The 14615-nt window shown below is 45.9% G+C and overlaps 1 protein-coding gene across 8 annotated transcripts in view; it reads left to right on the forward strand.

Annotated features, from left to right (window-relative positions):
• The window catches only part of gramd1c (GRAM domain containing 1c), a 101671-nt gene that overhangs the window by 63201 nt on the left and 23855 nt on the right, over positions 1-14615 (forward strand). For all 8 annotated transcript variants that reach the window (XM_038818386.1, XM_038818384.1, XM_038818387.1 and 5 more), the window contains 4 exons: positions 1884-2052; positions 3854-3997; positions 7687-7805; positions 9905-10047. In XM_038818386.1, coding sequence (XP_038674314.1) covers positions 1884-2052; positions 3854-3997; positions 7687-7805; positions 9905-10047 — 575 coding nt within the window. The remainder of the gene's footprint in view (positions 1-1883; positions 2053-3853; positions 3998-7686; positions 7806-9904; positions 10048-14615) is intronic.

Raw genomic sequence — 14615 nt, forward strand, 5'->3', positions numbered from 1 at the left:
ACATTGCTGTGAGTTTCACTCCACTAATTCAACTGCAGCATCATTTGAGGCAATATTGAGGTTACAGCTCTGAAGAAGGCCATTCAGCCCATCATGCCTGCACTGAAGGAGCATTTCACCTCGTACCATTCCCCGTGCTTTCTTGGTGTAGCCCAGCACATTGTTCCTTTTCCGATAATTCAATTTATTCTGAATGCTTCCACCACACTCTCGGGTTCTCCCTATCTACTCTGGCCAGACCCCTCATAATTTTAAATTACCATAGAATCCCTACAGTGCAAAAGGAGGCCATTCGACCCATCAAGTTTTCACCAACCCTCCAAAAGAGCATCCTGCCTAGGTCCACACCCCCACACTATCCACCTAGCCCCGGTTAACCACATCTTTGGATCCTAAGGGGAAATTTTAGCATGGCCAATCCACCTCACCTGCACACCTTTGGACTGTGGAAGGAAATCGGAGCACACTGAGTATACGCAGACACAGGGAGAACGTGCAAATGCCACACAGAGAGTCACTCGAGGCTGGAATTGAACATGGGTCCCTTGCGCTGTTAGGCAGCAGTGCTCACAACAAATCTCTTTACCTTCATTTTTCAAAGGAAAACAGCCCCAACTTCATTGTATAATGATGCCATATGCTTTATCAATCGCTCTCTCAACCTGTCTTGCCACCTTCAATAATTTAAGCGTACGTTCACATAGTTTCCGTTGCTCCTGCCCAATCTTTAAAATTATACCTTTTACTTTTCAAATCCCGCCATTGCCAATCATTTTTGAGGCACAAATGGACATCCATGAATTAAATTTTCGACCATGGTTCATGAAGAAATGGTGTCCCAACATAGATGGGTGGGTTAGCCAGCGCTGAGGGTGGGTTAGCCAGCGCTGAGGGTGGGTTAGCCAGCGCTGAGGGTGGGTTAGCCAGCGCTGAGGGTGGGTTAGCCAGCGCTGAGGGTGGGTTAGCCAGCGCTGAGGGTGGGTTAGCCAGCGCTGAGGGTGGGTTAGCCAGCGCTGAGGGTGGGTTAGCCAGCGCTGAGGGTGGGTTAGCCAGCGCTGAGGGTGGGTTAGCCAGCGCTGAGGGTGGGTTAGCCAGCGCTGAGGGTGGGTTAGCCAGCGCTGAGGATGATTATCTATCAGGGTTGAAGTCTGGAGACCTTTGGTTCTCCCTGTTCCCAATTATTAATTGTTAGCTGTCTGTTTCACAGGCTAGGAATGGATGGCTAATGGTTATAATAATAATCTTTATTAGCATCACAAGTAGGTTTACATTAACACGGCAATGAAGTTACTGTGAAAATCCCCTAGTTGCCACACTCCGGCTCCTGTTCAGGTACACAGAGGGAGAATTCAGAATGTCCAATTCACCTAACAGAATGTCTTTCGGGACTTACGGAAGAAAACCGGAGCACCCGGAGGAAACCCACGCAGACACGGGGGGAACGTGCAGAATCCACACAGAGAGTGACCCAAGCTGGGAATCGAACCCGGAACCCAGGCGCTGTGAAGCAATAGTGCTAATCACTGCCGTCCACTCTGCGGTATCCATTGTTTAATAATATTTAATTTTCCACCCCCTCATCAGCAGCATTTCGTTGCTTTCTTTCGCGCGAGAAAGTCCGTGAATTGCTTCGTCCGAGACCCCAGTCACGTAGAAAATTGTTTTCTGTAGTTTTCAACATTTTTATTAGCTAAGATCACTTCTGTCATTTTCACCAACAGCATCAATTGACTCTCTGTAGTCTGTTCCATGTAAGAAAGAAAAGGTACAGTCTTCTGAAAAAATATTTGGACAACAAGGCTTGCGTGATGTTTATCAAAGGGGATTTCATTGGCAGGCAATGAGAGTATAGTGTTGCTGAAAGGTATTAAATCTCTGTTCAGTCCCCCAGAGAAGTCCGAGCTGAGAATCTGGAACCAAGTCAGCCCCTTGCTACGTCTGAAAGGAAAAGCAACAGAGTTTCGACCAGGTCATTGTCTTCTTGTTTAGACCATAATGACAATGAAGATCTACCCACAGAGAGGACAGATGCATCCAATATTGTACATGAAGGTATGAAAAATGTATTGGGGATTGATTTAAAACACAATTGAAAAAGAAGAGGGACTGGTGGCTCTTAAATTTTGTATTGGTCTTCATTTTTTTCAAATGTGTGTTTTCAGCTGTATTTCCTTCATTCACCATCTTCAGCAGGTGACTGTTAGTTGTGTATTGTGAATCTCGGCAGTGTCAATGTACACGACAATGGAGGACCAGTCACATTCAGCGCTATCTGATTAGCTGATTTCTACACTGTTGTGTTACCATTTCAGATAGTTTGGGGGTGGGCTAAAAGAAAAATACAGAGGGTGGTGGTTGATGGCAAATGTTCATCCTGGAGTTCAGTTACTAGTGATGTACCGCAAGGATCTGTTTTGGGGCCACTGCTGTTTGTCATTTTTATAAATGACCTGGAAGAGGGTGTAGAAGGATGGGTTAGTAAATTTGCAGATGACACGAAGGTCGGTGGAGTTGTGGATAGTGCTGAAGGATGTTATAGGTTACAGAGGGACATAGATAAGCTGCAGAGCTGGGCTGAGAGGTGGCAGATGGAGTTTAATGCGGAAAAGTGAGAGGTGGTTCACGTTGGAAGGAGTAACAGGAATGCAGAGTGCTGGGCTAATGGCAAGATTCTTGGTAGTGTAGATGAACAGAGAGATCTCGGCACCCAGGTACATAAATCCCTGAAAGTTGCCACCCAGGTTAATAGGGCTGTTAAGAAGGCATATGGTGTGCTAGCCTTTATCAGTAGGGGGATTGAGTTTCGGAGCCACGAGGTCATCCTGCAGCTGTACATAACTCTGGTGCGGCCGCACCTGGAGTGCTGCGTGCAGTTCTGGTCACCACATTATAGGAAGGATGTGGAAGCTTTGGAAAGGGTTCAGAGGAGATTTACTAGGATGTTGCCTGGTATGGAGGGAAGGTCTTACGAGGAAAGGCTCAGGGATTTGAGGTTGTTTTCGTTAGAGAGGAGAAGGCTGAGAGGTGACTTAATAGAGACATATAAGATAGTCAGAGGGTTAGATAGGGTGGACAGTGAGAGTCTTTTTCCTTGGATGGTGATGACCAACACGAGGGGACATAGCTTTAAATTGAGGGGTGGTAGATATAGGACAGATGTCAGAGGCAGTTTCTTTACTCAGAGAGTAGTAGGGGTGTGGAACGCCCTGCCTGCAACAGTAGTAGACTCGCCAACTTTAAGGGACATTTAAGTGGTCACTGGATAGACATATGGATGAAAATGGAATAGTGTAGGTCAGATAGGCTTCAGATGGTTTCACAGGTCGGCGCAACATCGAGGGCCGAAGGGCCCGTACTGCGCTGTTATGTTCTATTTAGAAAGAATATTCCCTCTTTTGAACCTTAAAGTACCATAGGACAGATCCTATATTCAGCAGGAAAAGCCTGTGTTTTGAACCAGTGCTCTTTGGAATTTAAATAGGACACTTACCCAGAGCCTGAATTCCATTAAAATGAGAGCACTTTTACCAGACTCTCATCTCTACTCAAAGTAAAGCAGGGTTCTTGGCCGTGGGCCTGTTTGAAAATGGAACTGGGAAGCTGATAGCAACACCTACTTGAAGAATATGTTTGGGTGAAATGGGCAACAGTGCCACCTATTGCTGGACTTGGAGGTGAATAAAACTTGGGGTTTACTTTTTGCAGGAATTGTATGCTATACTCAATGAAGTGTGTGCTATATGTAAGGCTTCTAATACGGCTAAACAATAGTATGAAATGCTACTCGGACAGTAGATTTTTAAAAATATTTTGTTAGATCGTTCTTATGTGAATTTAATTTGTTTGTCTGCAGCTGAAGGGAAGACACCTTGCAATGATCTTCAGGGTAAACTTTACATTAACAGAGTATTCAACATGAATGCAGACAAGATGTTTGAACTTCTATTTACTGACTCGCCATTTATACAGAAATTTATTCGTACAAGAAAAATTACAGGTAACTAAATCCGGTAATGCTCTTCATTAAGCAGGAATAGAAGTGCAGTAGTTCCCTCTTGGAAGAAAACAGAAAATACTGAACAAAATTAGAAGGGCTGACAGTATCTGTGGGGAGAAAAGGGAGCTAACGTTCTGAGTCTGGACGACTCTTTGTCAAAGCTCCAGCCAACTGGAAATGGGGTCAGATTTATTCTATAGTGGGGGGCGTGGAGCTGTGGCGCTGGATAGGGGACCAGCGATAGGTGGAGATTAACAAAGATGTTGAGGACAGAAGACAAAAGGAATGTAAATGGTGGTGATTAAGAATAAGATGGGTGATGATAGTGGCACATCAGAGATTAGAATGTGTGAACAAAGGTGTGTCAAAGGGCAACTAGAAACAGTTGGCCAAGTGGAGTGGGGGGAGGGGGGCAATGGTGAGGGGAAAACGGATCAATGGAAGAAATGAAAATAAATTGATAGAAATAAAAATGGGGTGAAGGTGGAGGAGAGTGTTCACAGTCTGAAGCTGTTGAACCCAATGTTAAGTCCAGAAGGCTGTAACCTGCCTAATCGGAAGATGAGATGATGTTCCTCCAGTTTGCGCTGGGCTTCACTGGAGCATTGCAGCAGGCCAAGGACGGACATGTGGACGTGAGAGCAGGATGGGGAGTTGAAATGGCAGCGACAGGAAGGTCTGGGTCTTGCTTGTGGACAGACTGGAAGTGTTCTACAAAGCGGTCACCCAGTCGGTGTTTTAGTCTCTCCACCAGCCTCCATTCAAAGAATAATTTCTTCCATTTGATCTGTTTTTCCCTCACCATTCCCCTTCCCCCCCCCCCACTTGGCCAACCGTTCCTAGTTGCCCTTTGACGCACTGCTCACCTTTGTTCTGCCATTCACACATTCTAATCTCGTTATGTTCCACTATCGGCACTCTTCTTAGCCTTAATCATCACCATTTACATTCCTTTTGTCTTCTGTCCTCAACATCTTTATCCATCTTCCCCTATCACTGGCCCTCTATCCAGCCCCATTGATCCACCACCCCACCCCCCCACAGTATAAATCTGACCCCACTTCCAGTTCTAGCTTTGACAAAGAGTCATCCAGAATTGGAATGTTAGCTTCCGTTTCTCCCCACAGATGCTGTCAGACCTGCTGAGGCTGTCCAGTATTTTCTGTTTTTGTTTCAGATTCCAGCATCCACATAATTTGCTTTTAGTTCTCTTTTGGAGCCTATTCTGTTCTAGATAAGTCCTATCTATCCAGGGGATAGATAAGTTCCCTGGGCCAGATGGGATTTATCCTAGGATTCTCTGGGAAGCCAGGGATGAGATTGCAGAGCCTTTGTCCTTGATCTTTATGTCGTCTTTGTCGACAGGAATAGTGCCGGAAGACTGGAGGATAGCAAATGTTGTCCCCTTGTTCAAGAAGGGGAGTAGAGACAACCCTGGTAATTATAGACCTGTGAGCCTTACTTCGGTTGTGGGTAAAATGTTGGAAAAGGTTATAAGAGATAGGGTTTATAATCATCTTGAAAAGAACAAGTTGATTAGCGATAGTCAACACGGTTTTGTGAAGGGTAGGTCATGCCTCACAAACCTTATTGAGTTTTTTGAGAAGGTGACCAAACAGGTGGATCAGGGTAAAGCTGTTGATGTGGTGTATATGGATTTCAGTAAGGCGTTTGATAAGGTTCCCCACGGTAGGCTATTGCAGAAAATAAGGAAGTATGGAATTGAAGATGATTTAGCGGTTTGGATCAGTAATTGGCTAGCTGAAAGAAGACAGAGGGTGGTGGTTGATGGCAAATGTTCATCCTGGAGTTCAGTTACTAGTGGTGTACCGCAAGGATCTGTTTTGGGGCCACTGCTGTTTGTCATTTTTATAAATGACCTGGAAGAGGGTGTAGAAGGATGGGTTAGTAAATTTGCAGATGACACGAAGGTTGGTGGAGTTGTGGATAGTGCTGAAGGATGTTATAGGATACAGAGGGACATAGATAAGTTGCAGAGCTGGGCTGAGAGGTGGCAGATGGAGTTTAATGCGGAAAAGTGTGAGGTGGTTCACTGTGGAAGGAGTAACAGGAATGCAGAGTACTGGGCTAATGGCAAGATTCTTGGTAGTGTAGATGAACAGAGAGATCTCGGCATCCAGGTACATAAATCCCTGAAAGTTGCCACCCAGGTTAATAGGGCTGTTAAAAGGCATATGGTGTGCTAGCCTTTATAAGCAGGGGGATTGAGTTTCGGAACCACAAGGTCATGCTGCAACTGTACATAACTCTGGTGCGGCCGCCCCTGGAGTACTGCGTGCAGTTCTGGTCACCACATTATAGGAAGGATGTGGAAGCTTTGGAAAGGGGTCAGAGGAGATTTACTAGGATGTTGCCTGGTATGGAGGGAAGGTCTTACGAGGAAAGGCTCAGGGAATTGAGGTTGTTTTCGTTAGAGAGGAGAAGGCTGAGAGGTGACTTAATAGAGACATATAAGATAGTCAGAGGGTTAGATAGGGTGGACAGTGAGAGTCTTTTTCCTCGGATGGTGATGACCAACACGAGGGGACATAGCTTTAAATTGAGGGGTGATAGATATAGGACAGATGTCAGAGGCAGTTTCTTTACTCAGAGAGTAGTAGGGGTGTGGAACGCCCTGCCTGCAACAGTAGTAGACTCGCCAACTTTAAGGGCATTTAAGTGGTCACTGGATAGACATATGGATGAAAATGGAATAGTGTAGGTCAGATAGGCTTCAGATGGTTTCACAGGTCGGCGCAACATCGAGGGCCGAAGGGCCCGTACTGCGCTGTAGTGTTCTATGTTCTATGTTCTGTTGTAATGGTCTGCGGCTGCACTGCCTACATTTACACTGAGCCAGCATTGCTTTAACCAGAACCACAAAACCATCAGTTTATCACACTCGGTATCATTCCCTCTCTTACCGTAGACAAAGATAATCTGTTTGTGAAAGCATCCCCTTTCCACAAATCTGAAACAAAGATTGAAAAGGAAATCCGGCTATTATTAGGTCATTAACATCGCAAAAACAGATGATCTGGTCATTATCACACTGTTGTTTGTAAGAGATTGCTTTGTGCAAAAGTGTCTGCTGTGTTTACTAATTTACAATGGTGACTGCACTTCAGAAGTATTGCATTGGCTGTGAAGTGCTTTGAGATGTTCAGTGGTCCTGAAAAGTGCAATAGAAAATCTTTCTTCTTCCTTGTATGCATAGATATATTGCAGCTTTTCCAAAGCTGTCATGTTTCCTTCGGCACTGGAAGGCCCCAAACATATACATTGAACCTTGAAATGCAGAACAAGACTATTCAACCTATCATGTCTCGTGCTAGCCTCATATACATTGAACCTTGAAATGCAGAACAAGACTATTCAACCTATCATGTCTCTGCTAGCCCTTTGAAAGAGCGCTTCAGTTTACCCTATGCTCCTGCTCGTTCCTTATTGCCCCATGGAATCTTCCTCTTCCGGTATATATCCAATTCTCTTTTGGGTTGATTATCTTTGAATCATCACATTGTGCCAAGTGAATATATCCCACAGCAAGAGCTTCTGATTCAAGGGTTCTGTTCGGCATGCAAATTTAGCTGTATGACTTTCAATATTTCTAAAATATGTGCAGATTTAAAAGAAAACAAATGGTAGCGCATTGAATTTTAATGTGAGGGGGAAAATTGTTTCTCTAGATCTTGTCAGTGATCCATGGGAGAAAACAGTGAGTGGGAACCAGACAAGGACACTGAAGTACATAATAACCATCACAAATCCTCTGATTGGCAAATTTTCAACAGCAACTGAAAAACAGGTGTGTATATATTTTATATATATATATATAATAGATACATATACCTGTATGATTAGATGTTGCATCAAGTATGTAAGTGCCCCGTTGACCTACTTGGACTTGATTGTTTCTCATAAGATTAATTTTTAAAGAAACTGTGTTGAATCTGCCATCTGTATGGTATTTCACTGTTCAAGAGTACTATACAGGTGAGCTGGAAGCGAGAGGTTCCTTGTGCTTGTTCATAATGTTCTTCATCTGTTGTTTTGTATATAGTTGACCCACAGTTAATGTTAAGAAATTAAATAAATTGTTTATAGCTTTAGCGTGTTAGTCAGCAAATTACTGCCGATGAAATCTTTAGCAAAGAGGAAAAGGAAACTAACCAAATTTCTAATAAATACTTGTAAAAACAAACTTATTTTGCCAATAACTGAGGGATATAATACGTGAGGAAGGTTCTTGGTGTAATCTACCTGATGGGGAAACTGATTGTTGGATTGCCTGACTGTTCAGTGGAGAGTAAAACCGCGGCCGTGCCATCAGTCGACCGCCTGTGGTGATACCATGGTTGTGTTGTAATTCACCGACTGACCACTAGGAGTCTCATGAATGTATAGGTGAATGCTAGAGTCAGGTGACCTCAGACTGACTGGGAAGCTGGGAGAGAGGTTGCTTGTGCATGTTCATACGGTTATTCATCTGTTGCTTTGTATATATTTGTCAAAGTTAATGTTAATAAATTGTTTATAGCTTTAGCTACAAGTGTTCGTGTAATATAAATCAGGCTATCCGACAAGAACATTACACCACCATATGGGCCGCCTTAAGCTCATTCTAAAATAAAAACTCAGCAGGTCTAACAGCATTTGTTTAGGGAGCAACAGAATTAACGATTCAATTTCATGTGACCGTTCTGCAGAACAGAAGAGAGGTTGACAGATTTGTCATGGACTTCAGACAAGGGGTGGGGGGGGGGGGGGGGGGGGGGGGAAGAGAGAGTGTTAATGGAAGGACTGATGAGCGCTAACAGTAGCAAAAGAAGAAAGCAGAAAGTGTTAAGAGGAGAACAAGGGCTGGTGCCTAGTGGGAGCAAAGCTGAACAAGAAGGTTCAGGACGCCAAGTGGGGGAGGGGCAGGTTTATGTTGGGGCAAGCCAAGGGAACTGAAAAACAAAGAGGAGGGGGGACATCAAGGGAGGGGTAATTTCACAGTCCAAAATTGTTGAACTCTATGTTGAATCCAGGAGACTGTAACCAACGTGCCCAATCAGAAGATGAGGTGTTATTCTTTCAGTTTACATTGGGCATCACTGGAGCATTGCTAATAGACTCAACAAACATAGATTAATGTGTCAGTGGATTGTGGGGCGAGTCCCACTCCAGAGATTGAAGCACATAATCTAGGCTGACACTGTGAATGCAGTCGAGAGGAATCTCCATTGTCAGGTGCCATTTTTGAATAAGAAGCTAAACCAAGTCTGCCCCTCCAATAACAGTTGCAATCTTTGAAGAGTAACAGTAAGAAGTCTTACAACACCAGGTTAAAGTCCAACAGGTTTGATTCAAACACGAGCTTTCAGAGCGCAGCTCCTTCCTCAGGTGCGCTCCGAAAGCTCGTGTTTGAATCAAACCTGTTGGACTTTAACCTGGTGTTGTAAGACTTCTTACTGTGCTCACCCCAGTCCAACGCCAGCATCCCCACATCATTTTGAAGAGTAAAGTAGCTCTTTCCAGTGTACTCGCCAATATTTGTCCCTCAACCAAAATCTTAAAAACAGATTACCTGGTCATTATCTTGCCTCGTGTTGGCACTTGTACTGAACATATTGGCTAGCACATTCCCGATGGTTACAACAATGATGATATTTGAAAAGTATTGTTGGCTGTAAAACACTTGAGGTGCTGAGGCCATGAAAGACTCTCTATCCAGGCAAGTTCTTTCTTTTCTTTCAAATCCTAACAATATCCATGACATTGCCCATGTCTTCTTGAAAATTTACCAAACAGGTTTTTCCTTCAGAGAACTTGCTCTTCAGTTTTGTCGCTGACCTAGAGTTGGTTAGTTTTGTTTACTCGGTCATTAAAGAATAGCTGAAACAAATTTATGGATTGTTACAGATATTGTGTAAAGAGAACCAGATTGGATTGTACTACCTGATTGATGCAGAGGTGACCACACATGACGTGCCTTACCATGACTACTTTTACACACATAACAGATACTGCATCATTCAGACATCAAGACGCAAGTGCAGACTAAGGTAATGTGATGTTTGCTATTGTCCCCATGGAGCATATCTTATAATCCTTAGTATGTTTTGTGTTTAAGACGTGCCAAAAGTTGATTGATTCCAATTTATACAATCCATTTAATCACAAAGCCCTCCGCTCCCCAACTATTCCAGGACATTAAGGTTTCCTTGAATTTTCGATTTTAATCTTGATTGTCCACATTTTCACCCGTCAGGCACAAGCATTCAGCAGGTCCAGAAAGGGCGTGGACTGTATTGCTGGCTGCAGTTGACACGGGATCACGCTGGCTTGCTAACTGACAGTGAGGCAAAGTGAAACATGCACTGAGACAGACCGAGCATTGCCACGGAGGGTGAGAAGAGGCCTGGGCCAAGAAAAGGGAGAGTGTGAGCTTTCACTTCCAATGTCCTCCTTCGGGGGGTGGGGGGAGGCAGCTGCTGCAGATCAGTCTCAAAAAATCAATCTTGATGGAACAGCTGAGCCACAAGCATCTAGGCAGCACAGGCCTCTGTCCCCAGGATCATTTGTCAATTTTATTTTAGCCCTGAGCTTTCATCCTGCCCTGGATTGAGGTTACAGCTTAAACGTAAAAACCACTGGCCAATTGGCCTGCCCACCAACCCTAAAGCAGAGGCAAAGGCAACTTAAAGTGACGGTCAATTGGTGTTTAATTCATTTAAATTGGCTTCCTGATTATTGGTGTCATAATATACATACAAGTATGTGGTGGTGCATAGACACGCACTGACTGACACACTGAAAGACCAATCAACACAAAGAACACAGCAGCCAATCACCAGACAGGGCACGGTCACTATAAAGCCAGAGGGCACTAGTTTTCCCGTTCATTCGGGATGCAGCCTCTGAAACAGACAGAGCCCATAGTCAGTAACACGAACATCTACCATGTGCTAGCAGTATAGTCTGGTCAGGTTAGCCATAGGTCTTCAGTCAACCTAACATAATGTCGACCCACAGTGCAAGTATGTTTAACAGCTCATAGTTAAATAAAATAGAGTTGTACTTCTGCAAGTGTTGGTAGCCTGTCTCTCTTACTGCTCTGGTAAACGCAGTCCTCACAGACCCAGCATACACAACACATCATGGTACCAGTACGTGATGTTAGAGTTTGATGGACCTACCCTCAAATAATCTGCCTTCAACCAGCGATCAGCCATCCGGTAGTATGGACAGCGTCCGCCCTCCCCCGCCGCTCCGCATCACCGGCAACCTCGGTGCAAACTGGAAGATCTTTAAACAAAGGTTTTAACTGTACCTCGAAGCTACAGATCTGGAAGCTGCTTCAGACGCCAGGAAGATTGCTCTCTTCCTCTCCACGGCCGGGGACCACGACATCCATATCTTCCTCACATTCGCTGAAGGTGAGGACAAGTCCAAGTTCAAGACAGTCCTGCTCAAATTCGACAGTCACTGTGACATCGAGGTGAACGAAAGTTTTAAGCGCTACGCCTTTCAACAGCCCCCACAAGGCAGAGCGGGTGCAGGCCATAAAACAGCTCCAGGGTCTGAGCCTGGATAAGGGCGGCCATTTTGCGCACTTTTCACGGGCTCCCGCACATGCGCGCACCGGCCGAGGGGACGGCGAGGCCGAAGACCGAACTGCACAGGTGCGCACTACGTATGAACGCACTGCGCATGCGCGGTGGCGCACCGAACGTTCTGACATCACGACGTGCAACAACTGTGGCTCCGCCCACTTAAAGCGGCAATGTCCCGCAAAATCCCGACGCTGTCTCCAGTGTAGCAAGCTTGGCCACTATGCAGCCCTGTGCAGGTCTGCTCAACCAACTACCTCTCGTCGCTCCCACCAGCCGCGCAGGGACGTCCGAACCGTCCAGCCACCGGTCACTGATTCCGACTCCGACATGATTCCGGACCCTGACACCGAGGATCCCAAAGCACTATTCCGGGTGGGCATCATCACCAAACACAAGGTGCTTCAGAAAACAAAAGCCAAGTCCTTCCCAGTACTGAGCATTGATTCGGACGACGAGTGGTGTGCCACCCTCACGGTCAACAGATCTCGCATCCAATACCGGCTGGACACTGGCGCTTCAGCCAACCTCATTTCGCGGTCTGACCTCGACAGCCTCCACGTCAAGCCTGCCATCTGCCTGCCAGCTTCTTGACTACAATGGCAATGCCATTGCTGCCAGTGGCTCATGCCAGCTTGTGGTGTTGCACCGTTCCCGAAAGGCCACCCTGCCCTTCGAGATTGTAGGGTCCACTAAAGCTTCCCTGCTCAGTGCTCAGGCATGCAAGCTCCTAAACCTCGTCCAAATAGTTCACTCCATGTCACTCGCTGAGGCTTCAGCATCTCCGGACACCGACTTTCACACTCAACTGAATAACATCATCACCCGATACCACGGTGTATTCGAGGGCATGGGCACACTCCCATGCACGTACAAAATTCTTTTAAAACCAAATGCCACGCCTGTGGTTCACGCACCTCGCCGGGTACCAGCACCCCTCAAGGACCGCCTCAAGCAGCAGCTGCAGGACCTCCAGGACCAGGACGTCATATCTAAAGTAACAGAACCAACTGACTGGGTCAGCTCCATGGTGTGTGTTAAGAAACCATCCGGAGAACTACGTATATGCATTGACCCCAAGGACCTGAACTGCAACATTATGAGGGAACACTACCCTATCCCGAAGCGCAAAGAACTCACCTGCGAGATGGCTCGCGCCAAATTGTTCACTAAGCTAGACGCATCCAAGGGGTTCTGGTAGATTCAACTTGACGCATCCAGTCGGAAGCTCTGCACCTTTAACACCCCATTTGGCCGGTATTGTTACAACCGGATGCCGTTTGGCATCATCTCAGCATCGGAGGTGTTCCACCGAATAATGGAGCAAATGATGGAGGGCATCGAAGGGGATCGTGTATATGTAGACGACATCATCGTCTGGTCTACCACCCCACAGGAGCACATTGATCGCCTCCAACGCGTCTTCCGGAGAATCCATGAGCATAGCCTCCGCCTCAACAGGGCCAAATGCTCCTTTGGTCAAACAGAAATTAAATTCCTCGGAGACCACATTTCACAGTTTGGCGTGCAGCCGAATGCTGACAAGGTTTCGGCCATTAATGCCATGAAGACACTGGAGGACAAGAAGGCGGTCCTCCGCTTCCTGGGCATGGTAAATTTCCTGGGGAAGTTCATCATCAACATGGCATCCCACACCACGGCTCTCAGGAATCTGGTTAGGAAGACAACCGAGTTCCAATGGCTCCCCGCCCATGAACAGGAATGGCCAGAACTCAGGGCGAAACTTACCAAGGCCCCGGTGTTGGCGTTCTTCGACCCTGCCAAGAAGACGAAGATCTCCGCTGATGCCAGCCAGTCCGGCATTGGAGCATTGCTCCTTCAACGTGACGACGCCTCCTCATGGGCTCCAGTTGCATACGCATCGCGTGCAATGACGCCCACCGAACAACGCTATGCGTATTGAAAAAGAGAGCCTGGGCCTTCTCACGGGAGTGGTCAAATTCCATGACTATGTCTATGGACCCAAAATACATCCACAGGTACATCCACAAGGTTCAGACCTGGTCTAATCTGCACACTTTCAGGTTTCAGACACCTACCTCGCTAAAGCCATGCGAATAGAGACAGCTGCTGATTTATTTGGGCAACTACCTCTGGGAAACACAGATATATTATTTAGAACCTACTCCCATTCTCCTCACTGTGCAAATCCAGGCCTTTCTCTTTCCAAATTATTTTTTAACTTTTAGTTTGTTCTGCTTTTCTTTCCTCCACCGCACTGATTGAAATCCATCCTCGTTGGCTTATTTACCTTTCTCTGAGCACAATGATAATCCTCCGGTTCGACGCAGTCCTTTCTGAACAGCTTACCCCCTGTTACAGAACTAGTCTCAAATTCCTAAAATATCTGAATCCTCCCTCCTACATCATCTCTCAAGCCATACATTAATGTCAAACCTATTAACCCAGCATTTAACAAATAAATTAATTCTGAGATTACAAATTTAAAAGCTGTACTTTCCAGCCTGGATCCCAACTCCCACAAGACCTACACACTTCTCTTTCCTACCTCTCCAGCTCCTTCATGGACCATGGACCATGGCCTCTGCCGGCTCCCCCTTCTTTTCCAGACATTTTTCTATCCGCTCCATTATATCCTTCACCTAAGTATCAAAGGCAAGCTGTTTGTCAGCACTCAGTCACAGATATAAAAAGACTACATAATCGTCTGTTAACCTCCCCGAAAACTAATCCTGAAAAGTTTGTATGCATCAAACAGAACAATATTCAATGTAGAAAATTCTGTTGAAAAGTCATTAACCTGATCAATACATTCATCTCTCCACAGATGCTGCCTCACCTGCTGAGCAGAATTAGAGAATCCCTACAGTGCAGAAGGAGGCCATTTGGCCCATCGAGTCTGCACCAACCCTCTGAACGAGCACCCCACCCAAGCCCACTTCCCCCACCCTATCCTAATAGCCCTTAACCTAACCTGCACGTCCCCGGACATTAAGGGGCAATTTATCATGGCCAACCCACCTAACCCGCACATCTTT

Source organism: Scyliorhinus canicula, chromosome 14, assembly GCF_902713615.1.
Source record: "Scyliorhinus canicula chromosome 14, sScyCan1.1, whole genome shotgun sequence".
Taxonomy (NCBI): Eukaryota; Metazoa; Chordata; class Chondrichthyes; order Carcharhiniformes; family Scyliorhinidae; genus Scyliorhinus; species Scyliorhinus canicula.